Here is a 23,196-nt window from a genome sequence, read left to right on the forward strand (position 1 = left end):
TCTTTGTAATTTGCCTTGCTTGTGAAGGAGATGGGGCAATCTTTAAAGACATGCCCCTCTTCCCTGCACCAGTTGCAGTGCCAGTCTTGCTTACAGTCCTTGGCTTTCTGACCTTTTTTCTTTGCACTTGGCACAGATTTTATTTAAATATCTCTGCTTACTGCATTTACAGCAGAGCTTAGGCCACTGGCGGCACGTAGGGGGTGCATGTGGCCATGCCCCCCCACAAGAGAAAACCAGCAGCACTTCCAGTTTTGCTGCTGGCACTTCCACCAGTCGGTGATTGGCCGCTGGGGGATCCCACTTCACCCAGCTGATGATCAGCCACTGGTGCCCCCCAGTATTAAGAGGCACCAGTAGCCCATGGCTTAGGCTGCTCCTGGTAGAAGACAAAGCCTCTGTGGAAGCCCAGAGAGATCATTGTGGGGACCCCTCCCCCTGCTCTGGCTGGGGAGAAGAGGGGCAGGGCCAGACTGGCTGGGCTGGAAAAGAGAGCCCACCCCAGAGAGCATGTCGGGATGCTGGGGGTCTCTGGTTTAACTTAAGCTAGCAAGGAGTCTGCGATATACATCGCATAAGCGATGTCTGATAAATCAGTTAAGTCTGATACTACATTCAGTGGCTATGCGTAGGGGGTGCATGGGGGTGCACATCCCCTGAGAGTGCTGGTGCACCCCCAGACCAGCTGCGCTCACCGCTTAGGCGATAGGCAGGTGGGAGCACTAGTGCCCCCCTTGCAAGCGCCGACCGATTGCTGGAGCCACTCCCAGTACCAGCTGCAGCCACCTCCAGAAGCAGCTGCAGTGATTGGCTGCCACGGGATTGGCTATGGGGGTCCCCCCGGGAAGTGAGATCAGCCACGAGGGAACCCTCCCCCTGGTCAGCAGGATTGGCCATGGGGGACCCCCTCTCCCCCCCAGTCAGCAGGATATGCCACAGGAGGACCCCCCCACCAGTTGGCAAGACTGGTCACAGGGGGAGGCAAGTGACTAAAGTGGCTCGAGTTGCCCACGACTACATTCATCCAGGTTTATCTCAGACCAGTTTCAGCCATTTTGAAACTGGTTTACGTGCACTGAACTTATTCTGATGACTTAAACTGGTTTATGTGTAATGTATGTCCCTAGCCGTAATCTGTAACTGATATATGCAAGCACTCAGGCATATTTGCATTATGTGTTGTGGGCACGTTGGCGTTCTGGTTACAGGTTTAAACCAGTTTCTGTCCCTAGCCTGGGAGAAAAGCACACAGTAGAGCTAAGTAGCAGATGGAAGCTGTAACAGATGGAATCTGCTTCTCTCATAAAGGTTGAGGAAGAGTACCATGATACCCAAAATCTTGCCTATATCTGTCCCAACCATGCAGTTGTTCCAATAAAAGATATCACCCACAGGAATTCTTGTCCCTCACTGCAACTACATCACCTCAGCACCACCATACCCGTGTACATTTATTTATGTGTGATTAGATTTATATGCAACCCTTCCCCAAAAAGGCTCAAGAGAGGTAATACACAGCAAAAAATTACAAAAGCAGAATAAAATATTAAAATAAAATACAAAAATATTGTGAATTATAATATTGTAAAATATTATTAAAATGTTGTAAAATATTATAATAAAATACAAAAAAAGACCCCTCCACCTCCAGATTTCTAAGCAGTCTACCCTAACTCCTTCTGCTCCCCAGGCTCTGACCAAGACGGCCACCCTCTTCTCCCCACCACCCAACCCAGCCTCCCTTTGCAACCCACTGAAAACAGCAGCCATTTTTTTTTCTGCCCTGCACATCCCTACCCACTCCTACTCCTCCTGCCCCACATGCTGGGGGGTCCTTTCCCTCCTTTACAGTCTCTTCCAACCATATCTCCTTGTTCACAGGAAGACCATAGCTAACCCCATACCCACTCATCTCCCTCCACTTCCCCTTAAGACGCATATTATTCAAAATCTAAACAGTAGCAACAGGATATCATGCTGCCCCATCTCTGTTCATGCCAAAGGAGACCCTCGAGCAGCATCCCACAACTCTCCATGGTTAGAGAATGGCTCTAAGGCAGAGGTTCTCAACCTTTTTGGACTTGAGGCACTCATTCCTAACTATTGTGAGTTGCGGAGCACCCAGTTTCAAAAGCTAATTTATATATTACAGATCTTATTGCCTTGCAGAGGGACCAGGCAATGGAAGTGGGACATAAGCCAGGTAAGGACAAGCTTGAACCTGCCCTTATCTGCTTAGCTCCTCATGCATCATGGCACCCTTCACATAGGGTGAACTCTGTTTGAATCTATTCTGGGAGGTTTACAGAACACCAACGTGCCCACAACACACAACGCAAATATGCCTGAGTGCTTGCGTATATCAGTTACAGATTATGGTGTGTAGACTTTACATCAGGAAAGCAAACACACATTGCTATTACATTTTAAAAACCCAGTGGACTACTGTATAAATCAGATTCAATATTTATTTTAATGAATGCCCTTTCATTTATCTCCCAGGTGACTTTCAGCAGTCTCCTGGAGATTTATATCTCATTCCTGGAGACTCCAGGGCAATCCTGGAGGGCTGACAACCCTACTTTCAGAGGATCTGGCAGCACCCCCAGGTGCTGCTGCTCCCCAGTTGAGAACAACGGCTTATGGGGACGAGATTCCAGGTGGAGGAAGGGATGTGGGGAAAGTTGCTGTTCATCTGTAGCCTTGGAGGCTGCAAGTGAAAGAGCAACAGCGGAAAAACTCTTGTCATGCCCTTTTCACTCTCTCTTTCGGCAGCCGCTCTCTGCCATTGCGTGGCACAAACCTATTTGACATGCATTGGGAACATAGGCCAATGCCCACCAAGTGAAGCTGACACATAAGCCAGGGCAAGAGGGACCCAGAGCCTGACCCAGTGAATGGCAGCTCTCATGTTCTTGTGGGTTCACGCGTGGTACTTCCATGACCCCAGAGGGAAGGGGCACGATGACACGTATGATCAGTGTTGCCAGGTGCCTGATAATTACTGTATTTGTATAATAATTTCAACTGTTTTATGATGCAAGATCAGTAACACTGAAAATGTATGATCATTTTTTGAGTCGGCTACTTAACGCAGTATATTCAAACCCCAAGTCATTCTCAGGGAGTCTTAACCAACTCCTGGGTTTGCTGTCAGCACTTTCTCATGAGTGCTCGCCTTCAAACCAAGAAACGCTTCAACTTTGACCCATTTCTCACTGACTGGGGGATACAGCAAGCAAGAGAAAGTAAATAAGGCTTATTTGTGTTAGAAATATTATTAAAAATGCATTATCAATAAGTCTTGTTAAAACAGCGCAGCTGTCAGCCCTCCCTGGTGAGAGAACTGGGAGAGCTACTGAGAGCTCTTTGTATTCAGGTATCACTCTCTCTTTGTTTTGCAAAGTTACTATCTCTTTGTTACAGAAAAGCATATACTCCTCAGCTTTTCTCATGCAGATAAGAGTAAATTGCAATTCTAGCCTTGAAGCAAGGAAAAATTCAAACTCTTGTAACCTCAAATATTTTCTACCCATGCGCAATGAATTAATACATATAAGCCTATCCGCCCCGCATACTTAAGTAGTTAATTATAATACACATGCGACGCATGATTTGACGTATTCACATACATGTTTGTATGAATCGGAAATGAGTTGTAAAAGTTCCTCCTTCTGCACACGTGGTCAGGAGAGAGGGGATAAAGCCAGCTGGGCAGTTTCCCTCGGGGGCAGCAGAGTGTTTCATCTTTTGTCTCTCTCTCTGACCCTATTTGCAAATATATACCTTTTGTGTTGCTAATAGAGTGTGTCTGTGGCTGAAGGTTTTTTCCGCCTCCCGAGAAACGAACCGCAATTTTTACATCATTTGCATAATTTTTTTCAGTGTACTGTCACTTTTTTCAGCAAACGTGATAATTTAGAGCGTCCGGTTTCATATTTGAATACGAGTACAGATCGTTGCATATTTAAGATCAGACAAGGCTGCCTATGATTTCCTGCGTGGGGAGGGGCATAGATGTCCTCATGAGGCCAGGACTATTCTGGACTTTATCCCTGTTTGCCGGAGCGCGGGCATATCAAAGAGATATGCGTTGTGGAGGCACCTAATGGAACCGCCCGAGGCCTCTGCTCAGTCCCGCAACTGGGAAGACGTTGCGCCGCCATCAATCCTTCTCCAGCTGATGGCAGGGCAGGCGACGCCATTTTAGCCGTTCCCGCCTCAGAGCCCTTGGCGGCAAAACAGCCAATCGCGTCGCAGGAGCTGCAGCGTTCGGGCCAATCAGAGCGCTTTCCACCTAGCTCCCCCGAAAGCTCTCCGCGTGGCGCAAGAGCCAGGGCGACGGCTCCGCCATGTCAGACTGGGAGGCGGACGGTGATAGCGACGGCGGGGGCCGCGGGCCCGCTGCCCTGTCTGAGTGGCGGCCGCTGCCGGCCCTGTGCGCGGGCGGGGGGGAGCGAGCGCAGAGCCTGGGGTCCGAGCGGGCGAAGGTGCGGGGCGGCCGGCGGCGGGAAGCTTGGCGCCCGCCCGTGCCTGAAGCCGACTCTGCAGCCGCCCGGGGGCCCCGGACCTGGCAGCGCTGCGGGGAGTGGGGCGGCCAGGGCGTGGAGCCGCTGCGATTCCGCCTGGACAGCGCTGTCATCGGGGCGCTCATAGGTGCGGAGCGCTGCGACCCTCCGCCGCCTAGCGCACGGGCAGGCTGGCGGGGGCGGGGGCTGTCCAGCACTGCAAGGGGACGGGCAGGCCAGGCGCCTCCTGCCCCGGTGGGGTGGGAGGGGTCTCTGCCTTGCACCCCCGTGTGTTTGCCTTGGGGTGTTCTCTGCCTCCCACCCTTTCTTTCTCTTGAGTTTCCACAAACCTGCCCCCTTAAAGGTGCTGGTGGGCTGGGTTCTGCCCCTCTTGGGAAAATGTAAGGACCTTATTACAGGGTAATATGGGGCACTCCTGGAGCTTTGAGCCCCTGGATTGTCTCTCTGTTAACACCTGAAACTAGTCTGAAGCACTGGTTAGGTGGTTCAAAGTTATGCCACTGTGGGACAGGATCATCAGATAAGTGCTGCCTAGCTTGTGTGGCACAAAAGTATAACTGTTCCAGGCTACATGTTAGTGTGAACACCCCCCCCCCCTCTGCGCTGGCCTGGATCTGGCCCACTGCTTCCCCCAACCCCCTTTATTTTCCACTATCCATGTTGTCTGCCCCAGGGGAGCAGAGTTAACCGGCTGCCCAGCTGCCTGTGTTACTGCTCTGGGCTGGGATCAGGTACAGAAGAGCATCAAGCAGCCTGGCATCTCGGCTGGGCCAGCAGATAAACCCTTCTCTGCCTGTTCCTTCAGAACAAGCAGCCACAAGTAAAGGGGAAGGGGGAACAGTGGGCAGGTCTGGGTCATCGAGGGGAAGGCTGGAATGGGGCAGGGGGATTCTTACCTTTCAGTTCTCCAGGCCTCTGCTTGCCTGAACATGTGACTGCTCTAAACTGGAGCATTAATGCCAGTCAACATTTGGCAGCTCATGATATGAGATGTAATGAAGGCCCTTAGATGTTCATTTTGGCATAGTAAAAAAAAAAAAAAAAATTCTAATGGCAGTGACTGATAATTTTGAGATGCAGGGCCTGGTGGGATGAGGGCAGGATTGGTGTAATCTGTGTTACGTGTTTTATAATAGGTCGAGGGGGAGCTAAAATAAGGGAACTGGAGGATTTATCGGGGTCAAGAATACAGGTAAGGCGCACCATGCTTGGGCAAGTGTTTTTGCTGTGGCTCTGTCCAGAACGTGCTGATTCTTCTTGGAGAATCATAGCAGAGAAGTAGGGCTGGAAGGTACCTCTTGAGGTCATCTAGTCTAACCCCCTACCTGAGGCAGGATCATCCCTCACCAAACCATCTTGTACAAATCCAAAACTACACAGTCAGCCCTGATAAAGCACCTTAATTCAGGGGTGGGCAAAATGCAGCCTGTGTGCCGGATGTGGGCCACCAGGCCATTCAATCTGGCCCATGGGGCCCCTAAAAAATTTGGGAAATGAATATTTATCTGCCCCTGGCTGCCTGTCATTTGGCCCTCAATGGCTTACCAAAACTCAGTAAGCGACCCTCTGCCCGAAATAGTTGCCCGCCCCTGCCTAAATCGGTCCTGGGTAAAGCAGGGGGACCATAACAGCCAACACCTTGCTCTGCAGCAAAGGTTGCCAAAAATATTCTTCAAGAGATTCCAGAAGGGCCAGAGGAAGGCAACCCCCCCAGTAGTCCGTGCTAATCTGACCATAGGGTAAAATTCCTTCCTGACCCCAAATAAGGCAATCAGTCTGACCCTGAGTGGAGGGGTAGGACCCTCTAGCTTGCAACCTCATGACTTAACTCCTAGCAGGAGCATTAGTATAGCTCAATCCCAATCTCCAGCCTTGGCTGTAGCCAACATCCAGTGCCTCTGAGGATGGCTTGGAAAAAAACCCAACAACACTGACACACATAGCCACAGGAGGGGAAAAATTCCTTCCTTGCCCCATGTGGCAACCGCTAAAGCCCAGAAGCGTTATCCAGAGTAATAGCTGTAGGGTTAACTGAGAAACTTGTTTCTTGACCAATTCTTCATCATGAGGTTGCTTATATTATCACTGTTGCACCTTTTCTGGGGGGAGGGGAGAACAATTAAGAACAAGAAAATGACCACACACATTTATTCCATCTGTAAAAGACAGTTTGGTAATGTGGTGTTTCCTTTTCTTGTAAGCGACAATAAGAATGAACAAAATATAAAATTTGAAACCCCATCATTTGTTATACATTTTGCTTAATACCAAACTTAAAGAAAAAACAATGAATGGAATTATATGCATATGTTATAATTTATGAGTGGAGTGCTACCTAATAATGTACAGCTTTCTAAATCTAGATTATAAGGGGAGAACATGAGGCTGAAGTAAAGATTTTTGGCAATGATGTTACACAGAACAAAGCAAAAATGTTGATTGATGATCTTGTTAAAAGGTGCAGCCAAACCTACCCAGCAGAAAGAACTGAGAAAGGTAAGAAATATATGCTGCACCCCAGGTCTTTCCTGAATCAAGTGCTTTTTAATAACATTGGAATTGTAGTTTGTGCCAAGATGGGGGTTATGGGCTGTACTGTAATACAAGAACTTTTGCTTTAAGCAGCCTTACAGGTTTGTTTGGCATTATCAGGAATCATTAAAGCCTGAATAAAGTTAGGGTATCTTCTTTAACTTCATAAATGGCGTATATACTGTTCCCACGCACCTTCAGCAAATATAGAAATATACTATGTCACAGTCTTTACTTCATTGCATGATAATTCTTAACATGTATATGGTCACTGCACTTAAAGATGTGGACAAATAAGTGTCCAGCGAAGAGCAACAAAAATGATTGGAGGTCTGGGAAACATGACATACAAGGAAAGGCTGAAAGAACTGGTGTTAATTAGTCTTGAGAAGAGAAAGTAAGCTTCAAATATCTGAAGGGTGTGTATGAACAGGATGATAGACTGTTCTCTGGACACCAAGAGCAAGACGAGTAGTAGTCTTAGATTACAGCAAAGGAAATTTAAGAGAAACATCAGGAAGAACTTTTGCTTTTAGAGAGGTTAAGCATTGTGACATGCTACCTGTAGAGGTGGAATCTCCCATCTCTGGAAGAGGTTAAGAGTAGATTTGTTAACCTTTGTTAGAAATTATCATACATTGGACTAGATGACCTTCAGAAGTCCCTTCCAGCTCTACTTATTTATGCTTTTGTATTAGGGAACACAGCATAGGTCAGTGGTCTACAGCCTTTTTAGCTTGGAGATCACTTTTGGAAATTAAGAGGAACCGAAGATCTAGCCCCCCCCCAACTCCCGCCTAGCGGGTAAGTGTGGGAGGGGGGAGGGGAAAGGGCTGTTGGGGGTGGGGGAGAGAGGCATGGCAGATTGAAGCCCCAGCCCTATCCTACTCCCTCCCTCACTGCTGAGGCCTCAATGCCCCCCCCGCCCCCCAGCAGCAGTGAGGGTAGGTCAAGTGACAGAACCAGGAGCGGCTCGTTCTGGGGGGAGGGGGCACGGCACGGGGGAGCACTTGCCTCCAGGTCTGCACATGGGGCAGGCGGAGCGGGCTGGAGCCGGGGAAGCTCTGGGCTCTTCCTGGCTGGGCTGCACTCAAACCAGGCAGCTGCGGTGGTGGCACTGGGAGCAGGGCGTCCCCACTCACAGCGTCACCACCATCTAAGACGAGTGAAGCGCAGGCCTGGCCTAATGGGATCAGCCCGATGCACCTTGCAGACTGTATCTTCAGCTGCCTTCCCCCTGCGCCTGCCAGCCCCCGACTCCCATGTCTCCGGGGAGGGAGCGGGTAGGCTGCACCAAGCTGTTCCTGCCAGGCCTGGCCCGCACTGCACGTGGCAGCAGCACTGGGAGTGAGGATTGGGTGGGGGGAGGTATGGCCCAGCACCGCCACTGCAACCACACAGCTTGAGAACAGCCCGGAGCTTCCCTGGCCTCAGCCTGCCCTGCCCTGTGTGCAGATTCCCCCCCCACCCTCCCAGGCTGCATGCCCCCCTTTCTGCACCCCCCAGACAAGCCACTTGTGGCTCCATACCCCATCCCGCCCTGGCTGTGCAGGGCCTGCCCCCACTCCCTACCTGCAGCCACCAGTGCTGCCCCACGTTTGGAGGGGGCACACGTCCTCCGATCTGTGCCCGGTGGAGGTGGCTGTAACAGCGGGCTGCACTTTGTGCCCTGAGCCCCAATGCACGTGCCCCCTGGGCCTCTGCCCTTTCCCTCCCCCACAGACTGATCTGCTGAGCTAAAGGAGTGGGCATGTGCACATGACATGCTCAGCCAGCCCAGGATCAACTTCAAGAGGCTCTGATGACCACTGGCATAGGTAAATTGCATGGGTTTTTCCCAAGAAAAGTAAAGAGGGCTGTCTGCAGCCCCCAGGCACCCACTGTGCCATGTAGCCTTCTACTCCTCCCCCACTGTAATGCACCAGTGCCCTGAGTCCCCAGGCTGCTGACTGCAAGTGGGCCTGCTTCCAAGTGTGGGGGCAGGCAGCAAAAGATAGAGGAGGAGGAGGAAGAGGCCCAAGGACCCTGGCAGCAGAGCCTGGTGGCCACAGCTTAATCCACTGGGGGCTGCATGTGGTGCCAGTCAGACAACTGTGGAATAAAAGATCAAGTAAGGTTTCATGTTACAGTGTAATAAAGTGAGAAATTATCATGTGTGTTATTCCTATACTTGTGTTGTATATAGCTGAGTAACAGCTGTTTTGTATTGTAACATTGATTTTGTGCTTATGGCTGTTTTGTGTGTTTGTAAGCTGGCAAAGGTTATGTGCATCTTCAGCTCTGGTCTGAGGAACTGAAGGGGAAGGCAGAAGTTGGAGCTGAGAGTTGGGTTCCACATTTTTGAGAGGGCGGAAATAGAATATTTAAGAGTTGTATACTGTGATGCCTGGAGAAAGTAGTAAACTAGCAGCTAGAAATTCTCAGTATTGGGTTCTTTAAACTTGCAGGATATGTTGCAGCTAATTGCAAGCTGCTGTTTAGGAGCACAGTAAACCAAATGAGGATGAGGTTGAGAGATGGCACTAAATTTTGGAACTCGAGTATCTGTGTTGCACATAATTCATAGCTCTCCCAGAAAACAGTTTTAATTTAATAAATCAGTTTAAATAAAGGCATTATACATGTCTTATATCTTTGGGGAAATTTATTCATGCTTTTGTTAACTGTTGTAGAAACTTTATCAGGGGTTGAAAGAAGCAGTCTGCCACTCTGAGAATTCAATTCCTGTTTTATTCCAGGTTACATTCAGTTCCTCAAAACCCAAGTAAGCCTTCATTCTACCCGATTGGTCTGCTTGGGACTTGCTGGAAATCCTATCAGTGTTTGTGTTAACTAACCAAAGATTGTTGAAGTGCCCCATGCTCCCAACCTCTTTCCCTTTTTTGCCTTTCCTAAAAATGCATCTGCAGATCTTTCTGTCCTGAAATAAAACTGTTTGTAGATTTATCATCTATTTCTCGAGAGGATTTATCCCAAATCCTTATTTTTCTACTTTTTCCCCCCTCTCCAACAGCTTTCTTCAAACATCAGGATTTCGGCTATAATGATTCCCGTGAGAGCAGTTGTGATTTTGTAAAGTGTAGAAATGTCCCACAAAAATCGGTGATTGACTGGGCATCTCTACGAGAAAATAAAGCTAGATATGAAGCCATGAAGTGGGCAGGTTAGTATTGCAGGTTTTGAAAGAGCATGTGATCCTGGGCTTGAAAATATGGTCTTAGATATCTTGCACTTAACAAATCTGTTACAGGTGGAAACGGTTTTAGCTTATGATGTATTGACAGGGCTGCATATTCTTCACTGTCTTCATATCTTGTGGGACATGGAGTGTCTTCTTCCCACTGCCACTCACAGGCATGTTCCAAACTTGGAAATATACTGGTAAAGATCTATTTGTGCATGCTCTTGGTGGTGGTGGCCATCTTTAAGGGCCTAAGTGAGGTTGGAAGAAGGCCCAATTATACTATTAGACTGGTGTCGACTTAGCAACTGTTCAGGATAGTGTTTAAATGATTACATAAATTTATTAGGTTAAGTAAGAAAGGCATAACAATCCAGCTTTCTAGAAAGTCTTAGATGAAAGTTTTTAATTCCTAGCAAAGTATTAATAAATAATCAAAATTGCATAGGAAGCATATACCTCAAGGATGTAGACTTAGGTGTTTTGTTAGTAGTGAATTACGTCCCCTGTGTATTGCTGTATTGTGAATATAATCTCATGCTACATTTAGTTAAAAAGTTAGAAACTTTAGGGGCGAGTAAAAAGGGTAGCTCTGTTACTGAGTCTGTGAAGGAAAGGAAACAAGAAAGTGATGAGGAGGCACTCCAGGCCAGCCAAAGAAAGAATAAGAAGTCCTCCTCAAATCAGGAAATACAAATTCTGGCCAGTTTGCACCTTCCAGGATTACTGAAGAATAACTAGTTGCCAGGAATATGATGAAACTTGAAACAAGTCATCTTGAAGATCTGTTAGAGAGAACAGTGTGTATGGGCTACATCAGGGTAACATCATAACATGGGCTACATCAGGGTTGTCTGACTTGTGGCCCTTGAACTGTGCACAGCCTGTCTGGAATTAACTTGTGACCTGTGAGCTCCCACTCAGCTGTTCTCCCAGCTACTCTTTCTGCTGCTGCTAGGGTCCTTGGGCTCCCTCTCCTTTTTCTGGCTTCTGTTTCCTGCCCCTGGGGATAGAGAGCTGCTTTCATGATCCCGTCTTCCTTATGGTGGTCCTCTGCTAGCTGAGAAAATGGGTAAGAGGCAGCTTGAGAAGCACTAGGGTAAGCATACATCTTGGAGGTGATAAATCCTTTGTCATATATGCTACAGGCAACTTCTGTGTGTGGTGTGCAAGCCCTGGTCTGTCAAGGGAAGTGCCAGAATGCAGGCAGTGGGAACAGGATATTGCTGAGAGAGGAGGTGTCACTCCTAGAGCCAGGTTTATTATGTAGGTGTTATTGCCAAGAGCCAGGCCTAATCCTGAAGATACTAGTGAATTCTGGATTTTCACTCACTATAAAACTACAGCAATTGCAAGGCCAGGGAAGGAGTGACACCTCTCACAGCAGCATCCTGCCTCTATTCTACTGTGTGGAGAGGGCACAGAGCTTAATTTACAGCACATCTGCCAAAAAGGTTGGCCACTACTGATGTATCTTGTGCTTTAAGTATACACAACCAAGCTGGATTGTAGACCTGCCTTGTGTCTTTGTCAATGGTTAACCAATCAAGTCATGAGTATCTTTGTTGTTATTTTTCTGTGTTTGTGTGTGGGAATAGCTAGGCAGTGGCGGGGTATGCCACCACCATGGTATAGACATGCTCTAAGTCAGTGGTTCTCAACCCCCACAGGGATGCCAGAGCATGGGTGCTGCAGCCAAGGTGGTAGCCATGTGAGAAGTCGATGTACATCAGAAAGAGTTGTGGAATGCATATGTTCTCTTGCTTCACTGGTTCTTTGATAACTCTGAAACAGGAAGAAGAGTTGACTAATGCTGCAGCCCCTACTGGTCTGCACCTTCCATCCCCACCTCTCCCCTCCCCAATGTTCCTCAAGGAAACAGGCAGATGCTACAGTTCCACCTGCCCCATGTATCTGTTTCTCAGCCCCCTAAAAGGAAGATGCAATAGGATTTGATGTGCAATCCCAACAGTTGCACCTCTTGTCATGCAACATGTAGGTTGAGGGACTAAGCATACTATTGAGCAACAGAACCATGTTGCAAATCAGATTGAGCCCAGAATCATGATCCCAGATTTCCTCTGCACTTACAGTCTTCACTCCTGTTGCTGGGAGCCCCATCAGCTGACGGATCTCCTAGCTGCTGGAGCTCTGATTGTTGCTGAGATGCCCAGCCATGGAGGCATGTGGTGCACCTACTGCTGGGAGCTCCAAATCCTGCTGGGGCACACCATGTGCTTCTGTAGCTAGAAGCCGTGTCTGTGATAGAACTCCCAACTCTGGAAGGGGCACCCTGTGGTCCTGCACCTGAGAGCTCTGTCAGCTGATAAGGTTTCCCAGCTGTTCCCCCAGCTAGGATCTCTGCTCAGCTGACCAGTGCTCCCAGCCTTTTCAGTCTGGGAGCACTGGCCATACCACACGTTCAGTTAAAAGTGTGATCAGAACCAGTGACAAAGTTAATACATGCATTTTGTATAACTTTGATGCTTATGCCTGGTTTTACCATGCCATTAATTGAATGAATGTGTGTCCAGGTCACTAAGATGTGATTAACAAGTTAATCTAGTATTAAGTATAATGTGTCAGTAGCCAAAGAGGCACTACAGGGCCAGACTAGGAAGGGCTGCAGCACAAGTTGGCTCTCCCACCTTCTTTAGGGTCATCAGAGAATTCTAATGAGGCAAGAGAGCACTTGCATGCCACAGCCCTTCCTGGTCTGGCTGTACAGCAGACGTCTGGGGGTCTTATACTAGCTGGCAGTAGCAGGTCACTGGCAGTTGAGAACCACTGAGGTAAAGTAAGACAGCACCCTTAATCATTCTCAACTGGGGCTGCTACTAAATTTAATAAAGTTGGGGTGCTCTGACTCTAAAAAGGTTGGGAACCACTGTTCTGAGTGGTCACTTGTGCTTTTTATGTATTCAACTAAAGCTGCTTGTTTATTGTAAAGTGTTATGTGAGCTGTTAGAATATTTTTAAAGACTCATAATTGAGAGGTAATTTTTTATACAGAATTTGATTTTTTTTTTCCCTTAATTTTATTCTGTTTCTATATTCCCAGCAAGGCTTCTACTTCTAATTTGTTTTGTAGTGTGAAGTACGTGAGGATTCATGTATTGAATCATTTTGAGCTTTTTAACCTTAAATTTTGATTATAATATTTTTAGGCTTTTATCTGCAAGAATTTCTGTTTAAACTAGTATGCTATAGAACAATGGGAACCACCTTTTCAGCAAATTAGCTCTATGCCCTCCTTGCATGCCACTCTGATATCCTTCCTCTGCCCAATCTACTGCTGTGCTTTATCCTCCCAATTCCCCCTCCTTTGTTTTTGGCTTCCTGCCTGTTGGCTCCTGTGCTGTCTGTCCCTTCCCTGATGACAGGTGCCACACGTGTGCTGTGGGTTGGCCATCCCTGTTTTAGAAGATGCATATAGTATAATCTTCAAAAACTATTTTTTTTATAGCAGCCTGTCTTTTTCCTAATTCTTGTTTTAAGATTTACCTCCAGTTGAGAAAAACTTCTACAAAGAATCACCAAAGGTTGCTTCCATGTCACGAGAAGAAGTAGAGAATTGGCGGTAAGATTTTTTGGTGTGAAAGTATATATTTGCTCATGTATTGGAATTGTAAACTTTCATGTAGATAGGTCTTAGTATGACAGTTTCTGAATATTTTAAAGTGTTGTTTCTGGCAACAGTTCTGCAGATCTTTATTTCAGGTTGAATATTAGTTGATAGACATTACTATTTTGTGGATTTGTCAAGAGCAAATCATGGTTTATCCACCAGACTTCTTATATGGTAGGTGAGAACAGCAGATGTGATGCATCTCCTCAGTTTACATCTTCACTGACTGCCTGTCTTGCATGCAAATCAGCCCAGGCTCCGGCTTTTTTACTATTCATTCCATCCAAGAGCAATACACACCAACTGCAGATGCTGCCTCAGTCTGATGAAGGGTATTTAAACCCAAAAGCTTGCTGAGAACAGTTTTTTTTCAACTATTTGAGTTAGTCTAATAAAAGATAACAGATTTACCCAAAGAAACTTGTCTATCTGTTTCCAAATCTCACTGCTTTTTCTGTCCCATCTTACTTGTATATGTGTATTTGCTGCTGTAATATGTTTGACATAATTGTATAATTCTGGCACTTTTTTAAGTATAGCCTGAAGGAAGGAGGGAGATTTGACAGCACCCAGTTAGAGCTGAAATATTGGCTGAATCGTGTATTTTGCATAGGAGTAGGAAAACAGTGAAAGCAAACAACTGATAACTATTCCCATTTTTAAAAGGCCCTTGTATCTTAATATTTGAGGTTACTATAGGTTCTAAAGGTTTTTAAAACTTATTTAGTTATTTTTAGACTTTTCTCCTTGTTAACCTAGACAGGGGTGTTGAATTCGCCTTTTACCCCAAGCTGGATCCAAACTATGGGTCTTCTTTTCGGTCAGATCTATAGGGTAAGCAATAGAGACTGTGGTGGCAGTGATGGGACAAGCAGCAGCCAGGGATGGCCAGAAGCTACTGTAGAGGCAGTGGTGACAACATAGCCGTCAACCAAGGGGCAAGCAAGGCTGTGGCAGATCAGCTATCACTCATCTCCTGCCTCCAACAGCCATTTCCATTGGGACCCTGGATTCTGTGGCCAGCACTGCCTCTAAATTCCTTAACTCACCAGCAGCCCTGAGAACTGGATGTAGTGGCTCTACATTCTCTATGCTTGACACCTCTAACCCAGAGTATGGACAGATTTAATCTTTTAATGTACCAAGCACTCCATACAGTAAGGGGATAGATACTACCAGATGATAAAATGTTTTAAATTGGTCTACTCTGTCTCAAAATTACCCCAGGAAAAGAGGACAACTTTTGAAGTGTTTCCAGTTATATTTACATGCTTGAGCAGAGTTTAATAGGGAGGGTCTGTCTGCCAACAGTGCTTGATTTCCTTTCCCCTTCCCACTACTCCTGAGGAGCTGCACTCAGACCTCCACTGGTTCAAGGACACAGGACTGTATTTAGCATGTAACATTGTCTATTTAGACAGGCCTGACAGCGTGCCAGGCCCTCCATTTGCTAATCCCGCTTCCAGTCTGGGATCTGTCTCAGCTTCTCAGGTGCAAAACAGTCTTGAGGATCCTTAGTGTGTCACCATTGGCTTTCATCCACAATATGTAAACCAGCATCCTTGGTCACTTCTGTGTGGTCCACAAACTGAAAGCAGATATGGGTTATTGGCCTCCTTGCCATCTGAGCAGAATACCCAGTGTTTGCTGCAAAAGAGTCATACATGGCCTGGTTCTGGTGAATGGATAACTTCTGAATAGCTACTTGGCAACCAGCATCAGTGCTTCACCAAGATCAAGTTACTTAAGGAGCTGTATAAGAGAGCCTATGATGCTAATTGTGTCTTGGTTGCCTGGAGTGTGATTTGCCACTGTTAAAACAAGTTGTTCTGGACACTGTCCAGTGATGATTTTGCCTTAAAGCCCTACTCTATTGTTTACTCTGGCAGTCAGTCCAGGGCCATCTGATAACTCCAGCAAAACCAAGCATGAGGAGCCTCTATTTTTTGTCCTGCCCACAGCTGAGAAGACCTACAAGGGTCAGGATAAGTTTCAGGAGTTCCTTCTCCCATTCAGAACTAATCAGCAGGAGGTGTATCAGCCACTGGAGCGTGACAGTTCAGATCCCACTGACATGAAGCATCTGGGGCCATCCTGACAGAACATCCTCTTGACTTCCCAGCTGAGGCTCCCTTTCCTGTTGGCTCCATCTTCCTCTCCTCCCTCCCTCCTCCCCCACTCCCCAGTCATGGTAAATGGGCAGCCAGGAGGGAGTGCCAAGATGGCTGCCCACTCAACCATGTGGTGAGTTGCCACATTCCAATATGGTGATAGAATTCATGGTCATCTTCTTCCCCCATCCTCTCCTCACACCCATTGCCCTAGTAATTTGGCAGCCTGCAAGTGGCCTATTGAAGGGTTGGATAAAAGGCACAGGTTACCTCATGTGCCCGCTTGCGGGTGTATGTTTTTTGCAGTATGGGGAGCCAGGGCTGCCTCTTGAGTTGGGAGTGGTGAGGCAGCATAGGTGTCAAGTGGACAGCAAGTTAACATGACAGGATGCTCCCATACTACTTTATCCTTGGTCAGGCAATGAGCGAGCCTTGGAAGGGTTGGGTAACAGTTCAAAAAACACTTTCTTTTGGTTTCTGTTAAGAGCAGACATGTTTTGACTGTATAATAAAAGGTTCATTTTGTTCACAAGTAATCACTTAACATGTCCCATAACTTGTTCAGTCCTTAACAGAGTGCTCTCCTTTCACTTCACAGCCTCGTATCAATAAAAGTTTGCCATGACATCTGAGAGTTATGTTCCAGGAACTTAGCTTTTGATGCTCAGTATTAGCCTGCAAGCCCCCAGACCTCTAGAAAGGTATTCCTTGGCCTTGCAAATAAACATCCAGAGCAGATGGCACTCTCTGGTATCTGGATATTCCCCTTGTGCCCTCTATGTTTTGAGGCATCCAAAGGTGCATTTCATGGTCATCTGGCAGCTGCTCAGTTGGTAGCTGAGCAGTTCCTTTCTGGTGTTCAAGGCTTTCAGATGGCAAATCTCTGTGGCCAAGAGTGTTCTTTTGCTGGTGACTTCATGCTGGAGCAACACTGGCCCATCTCTCTGAAGGTGTCCTGGCTTATCCTGAAGTCTTGCTGCTACTACTTTGTCATTCCAAACCCCTATGATTATGTGCTCCCACCAGTTGTTATTAGTCTCCCTGGCCCAGAAATAGCACAGGGTTTACAAGTGGTTCTAGAGGAAGCTGTCCTCTCCAGTGTCTTGGCTTCATCCTTTGACATGGTAATTTGGTGAAGATCAAATAAAGTATCTAAAAGAAATGCCTTTCAGGTGACTTGGTCGTGCTACTGTGTGTTGCCATGTTGGTGCCCAGCAGCTAGGAGATGAGCAAAATGGAGAGCATTTCCCTGTAGGGGATGACTCTCAGGCAGGAGAGGAAAGACAACCTCACAGTGCTATTGGGAAGGGACTGCAGGGTGAGGAAATAGTGGGCTTCCCTTCCCAGCACCTCTAGGTGACAGCATTACTTGTATAACTGACAAACCCTCATGAGGGGTGACTAACCAAGCCTGTGGTAGGGAGCATTCTGTGGAAGCTGTAGAGGGTCAGATGGCAAGTAGGCTTTCTTCTCTCCCATTTGGCCATCCCCAGGAGCCTCCATACATCAGTGATTCTCAGCCTTTTAAGAGTTGGGGTGCCCCTCCATAACTTTGGAACTTCACAGTATCCCTAGTTGAGAACACCATTGTTATACTACTGCTTTCCTCAGTGGTCTTAGCGAAAGTGCTGCCATGCATTCTTGGCAGTGTTACATGGTTGTATTTGACTTTTCTGATTTAAAGTAGACAGGAACAGAAATGTAACTGAGTTCTGTCATGCACAAAACTCCCCTGTGCCCCAGGGGTTAGAGGAGGAAGTGGAGGGGAGAAGGATAGGTTTTACTTGTCATGGTTGTACCTGCACCCAGATGCTTCAGCCAGGTGGTGCACAGGGCTGCTCCAGCCCAATCTGATCCTTTTGGACAGCCAGGGTAAAGGGCTGTGGCCAGAGTGCGCTGTTGCAGCAGTGGTTCCTGGTCCAACCCTATGTGCTCTTCCCAGAAACAGGCACAGGACAGTCCCACCTACTTGATGCATATTTGCTTCCAGGAGGAATGCGTGGGATCAGACTGGGAAGGGCTGCAGGAGGAGCATGAGCTCCAACTGCAACTGCTTCCTGGTCTGCTTCTGCAGGAGGTGCACAGGGCATTTCAACCTGGTGGCGGCAGCAGCCCCCACATTATAGAACCCCTTGAAGGGGCTTGTGGCACCTCATTTGTGACTCACTATCATAGTTTGAGACTGAGATGCTGGGATCTCTGCTTTCTGGCCCCTAGCTGCAGATTTCTGCTACAGCATGGCCTTCCAGCATCTTTTGAAGCCCTTCAGCTGGGAGGGGCCTGTACCTTTATCTGTGCAATGCTGCAGCACTTTAAATTGGAGTGGTATGTGAAGCTGTTTTCATGAATGTTTGTCCACATCTTTAATAGCAAGCTCTTAAATCTCAAGCTTTTGTTCTGTCCTAAGTTTGTAAACTTTTAAAATTGTTTTTCATGGATTTTCTAAGGACCTATTCTGGTGAAAGCCTTTTTAGGGATATTTTCACCATTAGAGCTACTCTTCTGTGACTATCACATTTACAGTACAATAAGAAAGCAGCACAGTGAGGTTTGTTTAGTAGTTTGTCTGTACCTCTCCTCACACAAAAATCCCATATTCACTTCTGGGTCACGCTTTCATTCAGTTGCTAGAACATACAGTAAATGTTCCTGTTTGGTCTTCTAGTTTTCTGGTTGTAAAACTACATAATTTTTTTTTTCTAAAAAAATTATTCTGTGCAGAAAAGAGAATAATGATATCACTTGTGATGACTTGAAAGGAGGTGAAAAGCGTTACATCCCCAATCCTGCGTGTAAATTTGAAGATGCTTTTAAGCATTATCCTGAAGTTATGGCTAACATCAGGAAAGTTGGCTTTCAAAAGCCTACTCCAATTCAGGTACTGTGGTGTTTAAATTCTGGTTAATGTTGTCATAACTTCTAAGAAAATGTATTTTTGATGTCAGACTTTTTTTTTTTTCAGTCGCAAGCTTGGCCAATCATACTTCAAGGAATTGATCTCATTGGTATAGCACAGACAGGGACAGGGAAGACATTAGCCTATTTAATGCCTGGATTTGTTCATTTGGATTCACAACCAATGTAAGGACCTGTTTAATTTATATTTATTTATATTATAGCTAGGCTATCTGCTTTATTGTAAAATGGCATTAAAATTCAACCTGAGGAAGTTCATAACCAGTAAGCATCATACTGTATCTACTCATACTACTGATGAGATGCACACTTTGTTTTCAGAACGTGGATGGAGAAGAAAAGACTTACCTTGCTCTTGCCAGCAGTGAAAACACCAGCAGCTGTAGTAGCAAAGAGCAACTACCTATAGCTACTCCGTTAAACCCCTAGCAGCTGACTGACTGGACAGTTCCTTCCTCTGCAGCATCAGGATTTGCCTCAGAAGCACCTTGAGAATGTCACTTCAACTTGTGCAGAAATGCACACTTATTTTCTTTTCTCCTCCCCTTTGCCTCTACCATTTAACTTTGTTAAAGGGATACCCTCAAGCTGCTGCTTGGGCAATCTCTTGTGCTGTGAACAATATTGCTGAGTCAGTATGATCTTAGCAGCATTCCCTTGTTTAACAAATGCATCCCGCATGCATTTCAGCAGCTGGTTTTGTTTTTTTGTTTTTAAAAGGTGCATATAGTATGTGAGAAAATACAATACGAAACATATTGGTTTAAGACATTTAGTTGTTTTATCTAAGAAACTCTAAGATGATAATTGTTTCGTATCTTACATGACTAGTTTTCTGGGCATCTAAAGTTTCTTTCTGAATTGTATTGATTGTTATTTGCAGTCCCAGACATCAGCGTGATGGACCAGGTATGTTGGTTCTCATTCCTACTCGAGAGCTGGCTCTTCAAGTAGAGGCAGAATGTTCGAAGTATACATACAAAGGAATTAAGAGGTAATCATTATCCTTCCCAGTTTTTCAGTAGTTGAACCATAAGATACAGACAAAATACATTATCTTAATATAGCAGGCAAGTCAACATGCATCAAACTTTGAGGTTTGGGGAAAGTGTATTTGAGTCTATCACATTCCTTATATTCCACTTGTCTCTTCTTTCTGGGTTTCTTTTCAGTGTTTTCTCAGTAGTTGGGTTTCCTCTGAGATGAATCTCTTCCTTCTGTGTTTTCTGATGTCAGAGTTTTGTGCATGTGTATTTTCTGTTTTTCTTTCAGGATGAAGTTTATCACAATAGCATATGTCCTTGTCTCCCTCCCCCCAGCCCTTCCTCTCTTATCTAGTCTTACTTCATCTTGCTGCTTTAATTGATTCAAGCTTCCCTATCTTTCCCCTCAGAGTTGAAACTTCTAGGAATTACATATTCATGATATTCTCTTGTAAATAAGGTATTGAACATTCTTCCCAACAGTAACTTTGTTGCATTTATTGTTTACCTCAGAAGGTTATCTTGCATGTTGAAACTAATGAGGGATCTGCTATCCAGAGAATTCCAGTTCTCTGTTACAGTGCCTTTTCAGTGATAAGCTTTTTAAATGTTAAATGTTTCCACTTTGTGATAATGGGGAATTTGGGGGTAGACAGCTTGTTCTGGCTGTGTGCTGGAATGACCCATCCCAGGTACAGAGGCGGGCAGACAGGCAGATGCTAGGACCTGCCCACAGTTAACACTCATCTATGTAGTGTCATAAGGATTCACCCCCACCAGCAAGGCCCCATGCCCATCCGGGGCTGGATCCAGGGGTCTGATGGGCTGGACCTGGGCTATAAGCAGTAGGCTACTAATCCCTGGTGTAATTTGCTACATCAGGTGATCATGTCAATTTAGAGTCAGCCTTAGTATCCTTATTCTGCGCTCTTATGTTGTTAGGTTGATGTTCCCTCAACTTCCTTTCCATGTCCTACCCCTCCCCCTTAAATCATACATCTCTCTTCTCTGTGTCTGTGGGTCAAGTTTAATAACATAGTTGTCAACTCAGCTCATATTTACACTGTTTAAATTTCATGTCCAGGTTAGGATTTCTAAAAAAAAATGTTGAGAAATAGATTTGATATATTTGAAATAATTGTATTCGATGCATCCCTTGCCTATTCTAAAGTCTTTCCTCTGGAGAGCAGGGTAAAACAAAAAGGATAACTTATAAATGGTAGGTAACATGGGGATACTTACTTTCATCTTAAAAAGAGGGATTTTAATTGAACCAAACTAATCAGCTTCTGTAAAATTTTGCTTTTTAGTATTTGCATATATGGCGGTGGGGACCGAAAAGGACAGATAAACATGGTTACAAAAGGTGTGGATATTGTTATTGCTACTCCTGGTAGACTGAATGACCTTCAAAAGAACAACTTCATAAATCTGAAGAGCATAACATATTTGGCAAGTAGTCAGCATGAAAAAGTAATACACCAAAGGGGGTATGGGTAAATTAAACACTGATGTTTCTTTTTAAAGTTTCATTTATTCTAATTAAACTGAGATTATAGATACAATCTTTGAGTTTTGTTTGGTACTGCTATTTTTACTATATCCATTGTGGACCTTGAAATAATTTCAGGGAACATTAGATTCCTGGTACAAATAGTCTTTCTAAAATTGTAAATAATTTGTGGTGATCTTTTTAAATGTCACTTCATAACAAATTTTTAAAAATCTCTATTGTCATACTAAAATTATTGTACTGTGAATGCTTCCAGTCTCTGCCAGTCCTAAGAAAAAATGGAGACAACAGTGACTTTAGGACGTCAAAAGGTTGACATTTATTATTCAATATTCTTGCACAGCTACCACATACTACATACAACAGCTATTTTGTTCCTTCACATTTTGAAATTATTTTTGATTTCTTATTTAACCTTCAGGACACAAGCTAATTGCCAAGTATAATAATTTGGACTGGTCCTTTTTACAAGATTCAGCTTGGGTACCTTACCAAGTAAATTAGGGCTGTTAAGAAAATAACTGGCAATAGGTGAGGCTTGTTGCATTACTTTACTAGCAAGCTAGAACTTGCTAGTAAGGTAATGTGGCATGCCTCACCTATTGCCAGTTCCTTTCTCCATGCTCAGCTTGGAAATAGTGGTGGGCAGCCAGGTACATAGCTGGGGAAAACTAATAATCAGTAAAGATGTTTGCAGTCCCCATCAAGGTTTTAGCCAAATGCAAAATGGGAATGATAGTGGAAGACTAGAGAGTAACTTAACTTTCTCAGAGTAGAAATGAAGGTGGGAGGGAGGAGGAATGTTTTGGTTTTTTTTCAAGTTCTGTAGCCAAAGAAAAAATTATTGATGTTTCAACAGTGATACACAATGGTCAATTTTATAGACATTTGCAGTTTTTCAAAACAAACAACGTGGTGGTGCATATAAAAAGAGAATGATACAAGTTATAAATCTTTTAACATGATGTAATCACAATTAAAAAGCCTGTACTGTATCCATGGGACATTTGACTGTCCCGTGGATACAGTCTTTCCACTACTCATTATACCTTTGACCTTCTTGAAGGCAGCACTCAGTTCTGCCCTCTCCAGAATAAATCAATATGCCCTTACCTGGATTATTGCATTCAGTTTTGAACATCTTGAAATTGGAGGATCAGGTAGTTGGAGACATTGGAGAACCTAAAGAGAAGTAAGAAAAGTAAAATTGATTGAAAAGGCAAACTTGAGTTTTCGTATTTACCCCTCCCAGAAAACAAGAACTATGGAACATGGTAAAATTAAAAGAACATTAATGCAAAGCCAACAAAAGGAATTAATATATTGTAGAACTGGCCTCTGAAATTCATACCAGAATACATAACAGAGACATAAGATAACATAAGATTTTAAATTCAGAAAAACAATGGATGTATTACTAACAAGACTGTTGAGGTGGTGCAGGTATTTGTAGTTTAGAAAGTAGTATTAACATTTAAGTTTCTGCCTACCTTTCAGAAGGTGGTTGTCAGTTTATTTCCTAAAAACAAATGGTGAGCTAGCCATCTTTAAATGCCTTTTGCAAGCATTTATTCCCTAAAACAATTACCAAGGGCAGGATACAAAACTGGGGCAAACTTCTGGGCTGACCTAGTATGACTGCTCATATGCTGCCTTTCCCTTCCCATCCAACTATATGAAAAGCCAATTTTTTTAACTTGGGAAATACTTTCTGCCTTGTCAGAAAAAAGATATTGTAAAAAGAGCTGGCTGCTTTTTCCCATCTACAAAGTATTCCAACCTTGAAAACCCATCAGAACATAA

At 45.2% G+C, this 23,196-nt stretch overlaps 1 protein-coding gene across 1 annotated transcript in view; it reads left to right on the top strand.

Annotated features, from left to right (window-relative positions):
• The first annotated feature begins 4,221 nt into the window (after positions 1-4,221).
• DDX43 (DEAD-box helicase 43) overlaps positions 4,222-23,196 on the top strand; it is a 53,382-nt gene continuing 34,407 nt past the window's right edge. Inside the window, exons 1-9 of the mRNA XM_090034952.1 lie at positions 4,222-4,656; positions 5,666-5,721; positions 6,893-7,025; positions 10,075-10,224; positions 13,741-13,822; positions 18,703-18,859; positions 18,944-19,062; positions 19,781-19,891; positions 21,191-21,332. Coding sequence (XP_089891078.1) covers positions 4,353-4,656; positions 5,666-5,721; positions 6,893-7,025; positions 10,075-10,224; positions 13,741-13,822; positions 18,703-18,859; positions 18,944-19,062; positions 19,781-19,891; positions 21,191-21,332 — 1,254 coding nt within the window. The 5' untranslated portion in view covers positions 4,222-4,352. The remainder of the gene's footprint in view (positions 4,657-5,665; positions 5,722-6,892; positions 7,026-10,074; positions 10,225-13,740; positions 13,823-18,702; positions 18,860-18,943; positions 19,063-19,780; positions 19,892-21,190; positions 21,333-23,196) is intronic.

Source organism: Crocodylus siamensis, chromosome 1, assembly GCF_052110815.1.
Source record: "Crocodylus siamensis isolate JL-2025a chromosome 1, ASM5211081v1, whole genome shotgun sequence".
In the NCBI taxonomy this organism is placed as follows: domain Eukaryota; kingdom Metazoa; phylum Chordata; order Crocodylia; family Crocodylidae; genus Crocodylus; species Crocodylus siamensis.